Source organism: Malurus melanocephalus, unplaced genomic scaffold, assembly GCF_030028575.1.
Source record: "Malurus melanocephalus ecotype Western Australia unplaced genomic scaffold, MMel_1.1 scaffold_14, whole genome shotgun sequence".
NCBI lineage: Eukaryota > Metazoa > Chordata > Aves > Passeriformes > Maluridae > Malurus > Malurus melanocephalus.
The window spans coordinates 3,403,100-3,418,733 of record NW_026623246.1 but is presented as its reverse complement, the minus strand read 5'-3'; the positions used below and the strand labels follow the sequence as shown (position 1 = coordinate 3,418,733).

The 15,634-nt window shown below is 38.5% G+C and overlaps 1 protein-coding gene across 1 annotated transcript in view; it reads left to right on the top strand.

Annotated features, from left to right (window-relative positions):
• Positions 1-11,779, top strand: part of PIP4K2A (phosphatidylinositol-5-phosphate 4-kinase type 2 alpha) — a 105,467-nt gene extending 93,688 nt beyond the window's left edge. The window contains exons 7-10 of the mRNA XM_057383780.1: positions 2,818-2,931; positions 6,444-6,687; positions 7,580-7,683; positions 9,463-11,779. Coding sequence (XP_057239763.1) covers positions 2,818-2,931; positions 6,444-6,687; positions 7,580-7,683; positions 9,463-9,543 — 543 coding nt within the window. The 3' untranslated portion in view covers positions 9,544-11,779. The remainder of the gene's footprint in view (positions 1-2,817; positions 2,932-6,443; positions 6,688-7,579; positions 7,684-9,462) is intronic.
• The last annotated feature ends 3,855 nt before the right edge of the window (positions 11,780-15,634 follow it).

Genomic DNA, 15,634 nt, shown 5'->3' with positions numbered 1-15,634 from the left:
CACCTAGAAAGAGGGAAGAGAATAGGCTGGGAGGCATCATGCAAATTATGTGGTGATTTTTCAGGGCAACCATTGGCACAGAGCTGTTTAGCTTCAGTTTCTTAGATGGGACCCACTGTTTTATTTGTCCTTTTTCTTCACATGCTTCACTACTGGCTTTTATCCTATGTGATTCTACACTTGCCAGGTCTTTACAGCTATGGGTATTTGGGTGGATAAAARCTACCTCAGATAAATATCCTCAGAGGGTTGATCCTGGACTGTGGAAGCAGCACACAAGGCAGTGAAGAATCTGGCTTTTTGGGARTGCTGACTCACTGCCCTAAGCGTCCTTGGGAGTACCCCTTGGGTKTTGTGATGACGGACAAGAACTGCAGCAGTGTCAGCTTTGCTAGCTCACTTTTATTAAAAATAGATCAGAGACAAGGTTGAAGTGATGTATGGCACCTGCACAGCTGGCTTACCAGCACTAGCATCTTCCAAAAAGACACTGCTTGTAATTTAATTTAAGTTTATTTTTRCTAACACAGGACTGTGGTGAGGCAGCTTCCCCTCACACCCCCCCAGTGTGGCTGGTGCTGTGCTCTGCGGGAAGCCTGCGGCAGAGCCTAGAGGCAAACAAGCATCTCATGGTCTTAACCACAAGCACATCCGCCCTCTGTGCACACTCCCCAGCTTTAAACAGCACTGGTGGGGGGGGGTTTTCCTGTGTTAATGGGTTTGTTTCACTTTAACCTCTGCCTAATTTAATTGATAACTTGGATATATTAGGTGGAAGAATAATCTGGGGTTTTTTTTAGTGATGTTGGGCTAAAAATGAAGGCAGTTTGGTTTCCTGCATTCTTTTTGTTATTGCTTCATATAAAATTATTTCATCCAAATCTCCTCTCCATTCTTAAGCATCCCACGCACTGGATTCCATCCTCCAGTGTTGGCAACATCCCTGGATCCACAGTCCCGCCTCTGCAGAATTAGCCCTGTCCATGGGACAGTATGCTTGATTGACTATGATAATCTCTACAGCTGTTAGCCTGGAATGCTTATCTGATGTTACCCCTGCTCTTACTGAGTAGGCCAGAAAGAAAATCAATGCCTGCTGTGCAGTCATATTGTGGTAAACAATTCATTGCTGGACACTTTCTGAAGCTCACATTGTTTTTGAGTAAAGCAGGAGAGCACTCCCCCATGGAGGAATCTATGATGGATGAATGGTTGTAGCTTCAACTCAGCTGCTTGGGTGTTTGTTTTCCTTTTGTTTTAAATATAAATAGAGGATCTGTATTAGAGAGTATTTTAATACATCAAAATGTTCTAGAGGCAAGACAGTAATAATCCAGAGCAGCCAGACTAGGACTGTATTTTTTTCCAAAGTTCACAGGTATCAGGAGGCCATGGATTTAATAATGGCTTTGTAACCATTACAATGTTACTAATTTCTTAAGTATTTTTGAGCCATTATTGAAGGAAAATGATTGCTTTTAAAAATAAAAGTAGCATTGTGGGATCTCAAGCAATTCGCAAATTCCAGGTCCAAAAATGAATTTGGTCAGTTGGAGAATAATTGAGTATTTTGGCCACCTCAGTGCACACCGCCCAGCAGCAAATAGAACTTTCAGCCATTGTGAAGATGTGTAAGAGCCTTTCAGCGTCTGCTGTGGTATTCACATTTTAGTGCTGTGCTTTCCATTATAGCCTCTCAGATTATTTTCCTTACTGTGTCATAGGAAGAAAATAAACTTTGTAAAAATTACATATAAAGTATTATAAGCAATGTCTGACTAGTTAAACTTCTGGAGGACATTCCCTTAGGCTGATGTTAGCTGTGTTTTATTCCTAGCAGAAGGACTTTCARATTAAGGGGAAACTACTGTATTCAGGATAGTCCACTAGTTCATGGCCATTGGCTGTTCAAAGGAATTGCAGCACTGGCTGTTATGTAAAATGTTCTTTGTAAAGAAAACCTGTTCTTCCCTATTATTTATAAAGGTGGGACGGGGAGACAGGCTCTCCATTGCTCTTACTGGGCCAATTCTTTTAAAGCTCTGATTTAGCAGGAATTACTATTACTTCTAGTTTACTTGTCCAAATACCTTGAAGGAACTGCACTTTTGTTTGTCAATTTGCTGCAGGGACAGCGACCATTTGAGGTGTCTTAGTACTGAATCCAGTGATTGCTCTGACTTACCTTAGCACATTGCAAATTACTTCATGGGGCAGTTAAAGATGAAGGTAATCAAGTTGCTTCAACAGCAAGAATATTTAATTACATATTGAAGAAGCAGTGATCTTCTCTGGCATTTGCTACTTTTAAGCAGAATTTCATAATTCATGTTCATTTGATGCTCTTCAATAATTATTTGGTATTAGGCACTTGTAAACTTTCRCAATAGTTGTGCAAAATGCAATCCAGTCTGACTTCCTCTGTCAGATCTGATGCAGGCCCTTTATTACAAGGTATAGATTGTGTTTTGACCTCACTCACTGCCAGTCGCTTTGACAAATGGCATCTTGGAAGAAGCTCGATGCCAGTCAGTKTTCAATGCAAATCCAGTATTGAGTAGAGACTTTGTCCTAGCTACTTTTGCTGCCCAGTAGACACTTACCTTCTAGGCCACTTCCAGGAGGGATAARCTGAGGAAAGAGCTCCGTGGGTGTAGTCACAGAGAGCTGCGTGCCATGGAGAGGCAACTCAGGGTGCCCTCTGGGGCACAGGGGATCTCTGGAGGGCCCCCTGCCAGTGGGGGCTGTGCCAAGCCAGCAGCTTTACCGTGCTCCTCTTTGCAATCCTGCTCTTACAGGAGTTTTGGTTTGTTTTAGGCCAAAGAGCTGCCGACGTTCAAAGACAATGWTTTTATTAATGATGGCCAAAAGATTCATATTGATGAGAATAACAAAAAGATGTTCCTTGAGAAACTGAAAAAGGAYGTTGAGGTAAGAATGTGCCTGTTCATTTACCTGTGAATAAAATGCGTGGAAATTACAGATATCCCTGGAAATCATACCTGTAATTCATTAATGAAAGCTCTTGTTTATAATACTACAAGCACTGACTGTTTTAAATGAAACACGATTTAAACTTTCAGGAGTTGATCACTGCTTTGCTGATGTGATAAATGGCTTGCTGCAATAGCTGGTTGCCATGCACTGTTCCTGCCTTGATGATGTGATGTTATAATGATGGTACTGCTTAGTACTTAAATGCTTTACAAGCCTAGTACTTCCAGATACCCCTGAGACACAGGTAAGTATTTTCAGTTTTATTTTACAGGTGGAAGTCCACCAGGGTGAAGGCCATACATGGTAGATCCATAACAGACATGGGWCATCTGCCCCACTCACAGCTGTGCATGTCCTTTTTGTTTCATGTTAGTAATCCAGTTTTAAATCATTCTTAGTATCACAGCCGTAGAGTGATACTCTGTCAGTAATCTGAATAGAGCAACTGCAGTCTCATTATCTTAATGTAGTCTTTCATATAAATTTATAATGGGCTGAATATAGTAAATACTTGAAAGAAAAATGTTAATGTATGCATTTAATGTAATATTTTTACTGATTTTGTTTGGCTAATAAAATAAATATCAKACTAACTTGTTCACACAACTTGCCTTTAGTTTGCTCAATTGAAAATATTTTTCCTAAACACAGTATTTTGCAGCTTTATACTCAAAGCCTACAATCTGTTTTCAAGTTGAAAGGCAGACTCAGAAGAGATTTGGCAGCAAAATGTGTCTGTGACTTAATAAAACTTTCAGCTATTTATATCAAAAGAGCTCTGTGAATTGACTTTTAGAATTCTTCAGATCTATATCTCATTAGTTGCACAAACCAAAATACTGTTACTTTAGAATTTACCCAATAATTTGCTTCTGRGGAAATCTCATTTCCCATCATGGTAACAATGGGAAATTCATGGTGGTGAGGATGATGGAAACATAAATATTTTGTGAAATACCAGTGTGTGTTTATTTTATGTTTAAAATATTATGCTCTACCGATGTCACAGCTCTAGAGATAAGTTTATTTGGGTTAAAATTTTGTGCTCTTTTAACATACATTGCTGTTGCTGACTACTGCTTTTACACTAAGTAGATTGCAGATAATATCTTAAGTGTGTGCAAGGAATGTGGAAGATACTTTCTTACCCTGAGAAGCAGATTATGTATGATCTATATAATTTACCAGACTGGGAATGTAATGGCAGGTTCCAGATTATGTTTTTAGAGGCGGTTTTTGTGGGTTTGAAGTTTATACAGAGAATTGTTTAATATCCATGTAAACCACTAGTGTGAAGTGATCTGGTTCCTGATTTTGACAATGGCAAGCTGTTCTTTAATCTTGTTTTTCTTTTATTGGCTCTTCTTCCCTTATGAGATAACCTATAGACATACTTTGTAACCAATGTGTAAACTCACATTTCATTACAATGAAAAGAAATGCAAAACACTTAGTATATGGTTGCCTTATCGGACAGTATTTATAGTTAAAACATGTTATGGAGTAGTATTCTGAGCTATATGGCTTTATATCTGTTCTTGTTTCTCATTAAGTTTTGTTTCTATATTTCTCTCCAATCAATTCATATGTCCTCTTCCTGTTTTGTTCAAACACAAATTATTACTGCTGTTTTGATGTTCCCTTGTCTATTTTCCTGCCTCCTTTTTCTATTGCTGGTGTCCTGAGAAAAAACATTTTTTTTCCATTTGAAATCAGATTTTTTTTCTTGTGCTGATCTCCTTAAGTCTTTTTCTTTCTAACAGCAGCACACTTTTTTCCAAGAGCCATTTTCTTCTAATTTGTAGCTCACTGTTTTTTCCCCAAGAGTCCATTCTCTTTCATGCTGTTCTTTGTGATTATTGGTAGATTTTTTTCCTGTATTTACCTAGTGAATAATGTGCCTGGAGTTGGCCAGTCTCRTCTATTTGTCTTGTGTATTGTTGTACATCATCTCTTCAAACTTAGGTCACTTCCAGTCTTGTGAAAAGTCTRTTGTTTTATTATATCGAAATCAGTGATACTGAAATCTTTAAAAAACAATTTCTTCTTCTTGAAACCTCTTCTCAATCTCACAGTATTTCTTCTAGCACTTGAATTTACAGTTATCTCCAGTTTGTCTCTTTTCTCAGAATCGGATTTTGACCAACTGGAGTACCTCATTCCCGTGTATTTTACACTCATCTTTTTTATCACTGTCACTATCACTGTGCTAAAGTCTAGCTTAAATCCCTTCTTCCCTGGTCTGCTCTAACTTCCTTTTGATAACCATTTAGAGTTTATAAAAATGGAAACCATTTTTATTTTCAGCTGCTTTCTCTACATATCATAAGCATGGGCTTCACAAGTTTGAAATCACAGTATTACTTTTCAGCTGCAGCACAGCTCTGTCCTGCCTATCCCTCAYCCTCTTGAGCTGTTAGTCCCATTCTCCTGCTTTTATACCTTCCTTACTTCCATCCTCCCCTTAGCTTTCTGCTTTGTTGTGTTCTCCTCAACTAAAATAACTCTTTGTTTGTATCTAGAATGTATTCATCCCCTAGTTTTCTAAAATGTCCCATCCTTAGTCTTTATTCAAAACCACCCTTCCCTTCACATACATGTTTTACTTACAGGATGTAAATCATGAGCCTGTCACTGTGAGGAGACTATAACATCATCTTTTGTCTTCAGGGTGTAAAACTTGTCAGCTTTCCACTGCAAGAATAGTTGATCACTTTTTCRTGATTTTTTAATTAGACTTAAAAGGGAGTGAGAGGGTGGATTCAGCACCACATCATAGCACRTTGTACACCTGATGGCACAAAGGTTGGTCTGGACAATGACCAGTGACAGAGCAATGTTCTTTGTGTGCTCTGGGGAACCACAGCTTAAGAAAGATATAAAGCTGTCCAAAGGAGGGCAGAGGAGATGATACACAGCCTTGAGGGGAAGCTGTGTGAGGAGTGGCACTGGAACAGGCTCCCAGGGAAGTGGTCACAACACCAAGCCTTACAGAGTTCAAGAAACATTTGAAAAATACTCTTGGGCACATGGTGCAACTCTTGGGGATGGTGCTGTGCAGCAGGGCCACGMGTTGGGCTTGATGGTCCTTGGGGGTCACTTCCAACCCAGAATATTCTGTGTTCTRTAATTTAACTGAAATACAAGCCAGGAGTAACAGTCATCGGCTTGCAAGTGCACTGCTCTTCATTACACACAATTGGTTTTCCCTGAAGATTTTGGAAGAGTGGGCTACMGTGTAAGTTTCAAGTAATTTGTGTTCTGTTACCACATGTTAATAAAATCAAGTATATCTTTGCCAGTTATCACTTGATCTTCCCCTTTCCTCTTTCTTAGAAGTGCCTTAGAAGTTTTTCTCAACTGGTGACACCTTTGTGTAACTTCTGTTTGTATGTGGAGCTTACGTTTTTCAGCAATATTGATTGATTGCTTATTATCACTTCTAGTTCCTTGCTCAGTTAAAACTCATGGACTACAGCTTGCTGGTTGGAATTCATGATGTTGAAAGAGCTGAACAAGAAGAAATAGAGTGTGAAGAGAATGATGGAGAAGAGGAAGGTGAAAGTGATGGGACCCACCCCATTGGAACCCCTCCAGACAGTCCAGGAAATACACTGAACAGCTCACTGCCCTTGGCTCCAGGGGAATTTGATCCAGCTATTGATGTTTATGGAATAAAATCCCATGAAAGTAAGCAGTAAGAAATATTTTCATGTTAAGATGGTTTGATCTTGCATCAGAATCCTAAAATCCTCACAACCACGTGAAAGCAAAAATAAACTGAAAAATAGAAGTTCACTCTGTGGAAATGGAAATTTGCTCTTTGGGTCCAGCAGGAAGAGCTGCTGGACTTAGCTATTCAGGTTCACTAGTTCTTCTGCAGCTAATTCACAGGGTTTTCATGCCTTTCAGGAAATCTAGTATCTATAATCAGTCTTTCCTGGCAGATAACACTGTTAAACACAGTCTAAAATGAAYGAGAAAAGCAGCATTCCAGTTATGTTTCACTTTATGGATTGCTTTTTGAAAAATTGTGCACTCATACCCAATTTCTGTGTTCCAGCTAAGAAAGTCATCAGAAGGAGTGTGTAAGAGGCCTGAGACTGAGTTGATGTTAGTGTGTAAAACCAAGTATAACTAGTTACCTGTGGCTGTTCAAGACAGGAAAGTTACCTTTTTTTTCATAAGCATTGACGTGGATAAATATGTGGTTTTATTAATAATGAAAATATGTTTATGTTTGTTGACACAGAAGCATTAACTTTCATATAAAGCTTCATAGTTTTTCCACAAAATAAGAGGAAATCCGCATTACTTTAACTCAGCAATAATTTCTCTTCCTGTATGCTTTTTTTTTTTTAATTTTGCACTCATTCAAGGGTTTTTGCATTATATATGAGTGCAGTTAAACTCTCAGTTAAGGACAGCTTGAGCCTGTGATTTTCACAGATCTTGATTATGACTGACATTGACCTGTCTTAGCTGCTGACTGAGTCTTACCAAGTCTCTTTTATTAGAAGGAGGACTCATTGTTAAGATGTTTCACAAGTCATTCTTACTGCCCTGTGTTTATCATTTGCAGATGCACCCAGGAAGGAAGTGTACTTTATGGCCATTATTGACATTCTTACTCATTATGATGCAAAAAAGAAAGCTGCTCATGCTGCAAAAACAGTAAAGCATGGGGTAAGTATCTGGGTTGGTTTCTTCCTCTTACTCCATTTATATTTATGCATTTTTGTTGTTTAGTGCTCTGATACAGGACAGTTCAGTAAGTGTAGGGAAAGGGGAAATCAGAATTTTTTTCAAGTTTAATGTGCAATAAAAATGTAGAGAGTCAGTGCTAAATGTGACATACTAAGAGTGGAACTCCTTTTTCAGCTGTATGCACAGCTTTCTCACCCATAAGGAGCTCTAGTGAGATGCCTTTTTAGGGCTTTGTCCTAAATTTGTGAGATGCACCTTATTTGTGCAAACAAAGCTGTTCACCGCTCTGTGAGAGCTGTCATGAATCTAATTTCAGATGCAGGGCCCTAATGATGGTTTCATTATGTGGTACAGCCWGCTGAAAGTTAGTTCTTCAGCATATAATGTGGCTCACTCTAGAAAACTTCTTCAGAAAAAAAGGTACGATTTGCAAAATCAGGTATAAAAATAAAATGTCCATATTAAATACTCAGAGACTGTTCAGTGAAGGTTTCTCTTTGACTGCCATTATTTAGTTTCAATGGAAATTGCTGCCTAGCAGGAGACACTAAAGAACCACGGTGTAACAGCACAGTCTTCCAGATTTATATCTGCCATCATCACTCCTGTGGTGATTTAAGGTTCAAATTTCATAAACTTTTTTAAAAAGACCATATTCATTCATGAGGCTAAAATCTCTCCTGTGTCTAAATATCTAAAGGGTCAGGGCATTGTGGGATGTTTTAGGCAAAGGGCTCAGGGCTTTTTAGTTACAGTGGAGAAAGATGTGACCTGCAAAGGCCTGTAGGAGGTATTTTTTTTGTCTTTCTAAAGGCAAATGTTCTCATTACTCTCTCTGCTTTCTGGGCAGCTGAAAGTTGATGCAGACCATATGCAGCCATTATCTGGCAATTATTACTGAACTTTGAAAGTAGCAGACRTTAAAAACTCACACTTCTGGCTTCAATAAGGGTTAGAAATACGTTGCAAGTAACAGCTATGATTATTGAAGCTGATTGTGATTAGAACTTATTACTTTCATGAATATTACTTTCATGCATCCATTTTGTTTTTGTTGATTKCACTGTCTCCGTCCTGAGCCACATGACACTGAAGTTTATTCATTAATTGCATGCATGCAACTTTCCTCTTTTGTAAAACAGGAAAAATACCAATAAAAAAGTGGGTAAGGCTCTAAAAAATTCAAGTGAAAATATGAATGAAATCGGGACTTCATTGAAATAGCAATCCTWTGGCTTATTCAGTGAGTCCAGATTTAAATGCATAAATGTTGAAAAGTGTTACTGTTACCATGTATTTCAAACCGGGCTATTTAGCATTCAGGTAACARTTCATGTTACACAAGTGTTGACATGCCAGGTCTAAGTACAGCAGTTCAGTCTTCTCTGTATGAAGACACTGCTGCTCATCAAGAGACCAGAATCTGCTGGTGAATCAGTGGGTGGCCTGACTTAATTGTGCTGTAAAAATTCATATAGATGGCTGAAATACAGTGAAAGTGAACAGAAATATGGAAAGTAAAAAGAATATGTTTCAAAAATGGAAGATGGCTGTTACAGTGGTGAGTACTGTCAGTATACAGTGAAGCCTAAAAATGCACCAGTAAGATTCTGCTTGAGGCCYCTTACAATTTGTGTTTCTAGTGTCTGGTTCTGAAACTGCACATAAAATTTATTGAGCAACATCCTCAGTGATAAGAGCATCAAATAAAGCACTGGTTCTTCCTTCTGTCCTCTCTCTTCCCCATTCTCTGTATAGGCTGGTGCAGAAATTTCAACTGTTAATCCAGAACAGTATTCAAAGCGCTTCTTGGACTTTATTGCCAACATCTTGACGTAACCTCTCATGTTACAWAGGACAGACATGAGACCTGGGGACAGCAACAGTGGCTACAAGTGTAGGGAAAAAAAGGAACTCAGAGAAGCGCTCATCTTACAGAAAGCAACCCCTTTGTTTACATCTGCTGGCAAAGATGACTGAAGTGGGGTGGAGTACTCGCTTTAACAGCTGCCTGATATTCCCAGCATAGTTCTAGCTATTTCTGACTCTTTTGTGTGTGCAAAAAAAAAAAAATTTTAAAATAATTTAAATAAATAGAACAGCTTACTCAGAGTGCACTGTGACAGTAATACTCTGATGCTACCAGCTGAAATGGAATTAATGAGCAAAGAGACGTGGGGTGGGGGTGGGGAAGAGTAAATGCATGTTAAATCTACAATATTGATATCAAATTATAAACTGTGGATCAGTTTATTTTTTGAAAAAAGATATGTGACAGTATTCTTCATGATGATGATGACGATAATAACGAAGACTTTACWGCGAATGTTACACTTACACCCTGCACACTGGCGCTCCTTAAAAAAGCAGCTGCAACAGCCCTTGGTGCCGGAGGCTTTTCCCATTTGGTTCCTAGCAGTTGGGTTTTTTCCTTTTCTTTCCTCCCTCTCCCATTTTTGTCTTCTTTTCAGCAAATTGCGTCAGGAAGTTCAGCCTCTGAGGCATCTGAGAGCTGGCGTCTCTTATCTTACAAAGAGCTAACGTAATTCATGCTGTGTGTGTACATTTTTGCTATAGTAAATTTACATTAAGGGAAAACTTTGCTTATTTCACTTTGTTACCTGAAGTTTTTSTTTGTTTTATATTCTTGCAATATAGGAACTAATAATGTTACAAGTGAAAAAAAGTTTATCTGAAAAAGCGCATAGTTTTGGGCAATAGTAGCTCCATCTTCTACCCATCCTGAAAGATGTGCACACCGATAGAAATTCCATTCCCTTGTAATTTACTGGGAATTTGAAGTTTAAATGCTTATGTTGTACTGTTGAAACTGCGGTATTTTATTATAGATTATCCCTTGAAAAATGAACCCTGAATTTTACTGTTTACATTATTAGGAAAGCAGGGATATTTCTGAATTTCAGAGCCGTGTACAATATATGACTTTTGAGTTTACATGTAAAGTTATTTTGCAGTACAAATGAAGTAATGTTTGTCATCTTCCAAGAGGTAATGTGCAGTAGTGTACTTAAAGTGAATGTCTCGCTCACCTCCATGATAGACTTTTTACAATAAAATGAGAAAGGATATCTCAGAGGGATTTTTCCCAAGGTTGTCTTTCAGCATCAAAATGACCTGTCCTACCATTCACACAATTTTGATTGTATAGTACMTTGCCTGAAACTGTGCTGATCATGTTTAACTTGTTTAAAATTTTTAAACAACATTGTATTCTTTCTCCTCTTGTATTTTTCCCTGAAAGACTCCATGCTTGAAAGAGATAAATTTACATATGCTTAAAAGTTTATCTACTTATACACTGTGCTAAAGCTGTGCCTTTAAAATTTCTTTATTGAAATTATTAGATTTTGTAGGCAACATAAGAGAAGTCAAACCTCCCTCTCATGGTTTCTAACTGGGATCAGGAGTGCCAGCATGCCTTCTCCATAACTAATGTCAGTGCTGCTCAGCCTGCAACTGTGCATAACCTGTGTAGTGGTTCACTCCAGAGGAGCCCATACAACAGCAACCCCTTAATTACACTCTTCAGCAGCCAAAGGCAATACTATCCCTGTTGCTGTGTACTAATTTTTTTTTTCCTTTCCCTGACCTTTCCCACAGGATTTTCTGTTATGTTTGACTTAGTGATGTCTGCAGCACTGTAATGTATGTGTATACTTTTGTATTGTATGTATTTAAATAAGTTGGTACTGTGGCTTGATTTTTTTTTTTGTCCTCTCCCTAAACACCCTGGTTGTCTATGTTCTCACCCAAGTTTCGTTTTCTGAAGCTTCTTAAGGTATGAGGCCACAGAGAGACCCTGAAGTAAAATTAAGGTACTTGGAGTACATATTTAATTGCGGCCAACGAGTGTRCATTTTTAGACCATTTTAGACATTTACAACAAAGCATTCTTTTTGTCTGTGTAGCATTTTTGTCACTCATTCTTGTTGATAAACTGTTTATTTGGACAGGGCAAGGAAGACTCATTATTGTGTATGTTAGTGCTTAGATTACACTCCAAACATGAGCAAGGCTTTATAAAATAAAGCACTTTGATGACTCACTAGGTAAATACTTTGTTCTTGTGTTTCACCTGTGGTTTTGATTGCTTACAAATGAATTTTGAACGTTAAATGTCTGTATCACAGAGGTAAAAAGGAGGACTAAACTTAAATTTGAAGATTTTTCACTAGATTTTAACGTGCTTCTTTCATGCTTGCTTTAAGGAGCTTGAAGCATTTAATCTTTGGGGTTTTGGGCTGAGACTGGCTCTGAGAGTGAATACTGAGATTTRTAATTGTCAAATCTATGGACTAAATCATTGTATTAATAACAAAACAAGAAGATAATCCACAATAGATAATTGATAGAAGGATTGGCAGAACTTCACTAGCTGTGATCTTATRCTAAACCAATTATTTAAAAAGTACTTGGAAATAAGTCCAAACTTTCATGGGAAGAAGGGTGGGACTTATGTTCAAGAATTTCAAGGCTGATTGTCAGGGCTTTCATTGCATGATAGAGCCTGTGCTGCACATTGTGGGCAATGGCAGAAAAGTGCCTTTTCATCTTTATTCTGACTTGACTTTTAATTCTTTTAATATGTCACTTTCTGGTTTTTTTCCGCTTACTGCACAGATGTAGCAAGACAATATTTTTAGCAGTATTACCTGTAAAATACGTGACTGAATTAATAAGGTTGATATACCCCAAAGACAAGGTGGCTGAGGAGCTATTCTATTAAAAGTYGAAGTGATAGGGAGTGGAGACATTCAGCTTCTTAATTACTCACTTAATGATATCTCTGGTAATCTAAGGTTGCACTTCACACAGCTGCTCCAACTGCTGAGGGTTTGGTGTGAGCGTGGTGCTCGAGGAATGCTGCTCAAGTTACGAGGACGATTAGCCACGGTGGGCAGCAAGCAGCTGCAGGACCCTGTCTTTAGCAGAATTGTGTACATGGCAGTGTGTAAGGAAAGGTTATCTTTCCTGAAGGCAGTGATGRTATCACACAGGAGATCCAGCTGGCTTGTTAATGCAAGGACTGCAACAAAAGAAATCATTAAATTCAAAATTCTTGGAAACAATAATTTTCTGTGTCAGCTATATAACTTAAACATATAATCTGAATTTCCTGCTCCCTCTCTTGTACCTACTTCTTTTCCAAAGTAATATTAGTTAGCAAGTCCCTGCATCAAATGGGTCCGTGGCATTCTGATGGTCTCAAAGCCTGCCTTTATCCAGTGTCTGCTCTCTATATGTGCTGTCCATTTGGTTTCTCTCAAACTCATATATTTAATGGGGAAAAAAACACAAAAATAGAGAGCAGCTAACTTAAAGGAGAAATTGTGGCAGGAATAGTTTCTGGCAATTAGCATAACATTTACAATGCCGAGTGACAAAGGCCATTGAGATGAAATCATTAACAATTGCTTTATTAAAACTATTAAAAAACGTGTCTGGAGAGGACTTGAAGAAGTATTTCTAGTCTGTCCCAGAGCAGTTCAACTGTAAATAAACATTGGTGAAAATTGGGTTAATTTTTCCAGGGAGAATAGTTGCATAATTTCCCTTTGCTGTCCCTTCTCATGCTTCCTATGTTCTATCATTACAAAGATATTTTTCTRAAATCTTACCTGACTACATTACTATGCTTTAAGCCCCATATTATTTGTTCTATCCACAGTGGACCCTAAGAACAGTTTATTCTCTTCCTCTTCCAGTTTCTCTTAATGTGATCCTGCCTCTGTGTACTGAACAATGTAAATATTAGCTTTTGTAGATATTAAATTGAATATTCCTTCTCTTATTTAACAAAATTATCAGAATGGTTTGAGCAAGGGAGAATAGCCTATTCCATTTTCTATAATACCTAATTTGTAAAAAACAAGTTAAAATGGTGCTTCTTAAATTTCTGTTTTGAGATTTTCCTAGCCATTCATTTACCAACTAATAAAATAAAGTCATAATTGCTGTTTGCACAAAATGCAGTTTCAAAATGAGCACAGCTAATGCTTGGCTGTAGTTGTTGCTATAACTGCAATAAAATACTGCTYTTCTCTTTTCCCAAAGTAAACAATATCATGATCTTAGCTTTTCTCATGATACTCCCTTTTAACTGCTTCCTATCTAATCTCCATTAGTGATAATCAAATAAAATAATTATTTGGCCATAAGTATTAAGATACAAAAAATGCTTCTTGCAGGGTGGCATATATTCATTCTTACCTAGTGCTCTGAATATTTGTAGGCATTTTAGTTATTGCCCAATGTGTTTTGAGCTTATAAAAAGCTTCTACTTTGTTCCAACTCAGTCTGATTCATTCGTAGTGACTCATTTTATTTAGCAACGTCCTATTGGAATAAATGGCATTTCTGTAAGAACCTTGTGTTTTGAAGAGGTTTAGCACTTCCACTCAAGCCTGGAAGGTRATTTAACTCATTACATTTCTGGTATTTCACCTTGCCCAAGGCCAAAGCACTCTACTTTCCTTCTATTTATGTATTTTTAAGTGGATGCATAAAGCTATTTTGTTACAAGAATGTCTYAGTCCCTCTGATGTTTAGAGTGCGTGTGTCATACCAAGGCAGAGAGAAGGGCTAGCTAGCTCCAGTTGCTGGGCCGACAGCAATTCCAGTTTGTCTTCCACCACCTGAGGATAACAGGGTCATGTTTGATTCTGRTTTAGAATAAGTCCTGTGTTCCCAGAGATGTGCCTGTTTATCCCAGCAGCTTGGATTCGACTGATATGTAAGAATCCTTTCTGCCAAGTAGGTTTGATTAATTAGTGCCTACTTTAACCAGGCACGTAATTCTAAATCGAACTTTGCACTCTGGGTCAGRGCCCTATCTTCCTTCACACTATGGAATTGACACAACAAAACAAAATATTTTCTGCCTTGAAGGGCTTTACTCTTTTCTCTTAGTTCAGAAGTCTTCAATAGAAATTTATTTGTACATCAGCTGCCCCAAAGACTTCATATTTAAGGTGTTTAAATAGAAAATTGTTCTGTGCAATCATGATCATCTCTTCATATGGTAGAATGGCAAGAATCTGCTTTTAGTTAAGCAGTGATATGCATGCTGGCCTGCCTAGTACTGCTCTGCTGCTTCAGTCAACAGAGCTCAGTGGGGAAGAAATTACAGTGTTTGATGTGATTGCSCTGTAAAGTGCTCTGGAGCAGAAGTTTGCAAGTTGTGTTTCACATGCCAYAAGCTGCAKCAYCTCTGTGCTGGGTTGTCTTTCACCSCAGGCTGCAGGAGAGTGGGATGCCAGTAGGTCAGTTGAAAGGGAGAAAGTTGAGTGCATTTGTGGCCTTGAAACTGGACCCAGCAGTACAATGGTGCTTTTGGAGGTCCTGGTCTGGAGGGGGAAAAATGTGCTTTCTGTACAATGCAGTGACATGGCACAGCCAGCATGGCTTCTTGAGGGGAAAGTCCTGCTTATCAAACCTGATTTACCTTTATGACAAGGTAACCCAGCTGCTTCACCAAGGGGAGCCCATTGATGTGATCTTTTTGGACTTCAGCAAAGCTTTCAATGCTGTGTCTCACAGTGTCCTTCTGCACAAGATGTCCGGGTCACAGCTGGATAAACATCATGGGATGTGTGAGGAGCTGACTTACGGGCTGGGGACAAAGGGTTGCAGTGAATGGGGTGACATCAGACTGGGGCCCCGTCACTGTGGGGTTCTACAGATTGCAGTAACAACAATTTGGGTAAGAGTCTTTTTTGGTCAAAAGATTTAGTCTTTTCTAAAAYAGCAAGGAAGAGACAGCACTGAGGCCAGTAAAGAGATAAAGCTGAGTATGAGACAGAAAATAGAAAGAAGCTGCAGAGAACATATTCCCTGGGTTTGGCATGATCTGCATCTGCTCTACGGTCAGAGAGGGCAGTCCCATGTGAGTGCAGAGAAAAATCTCAGA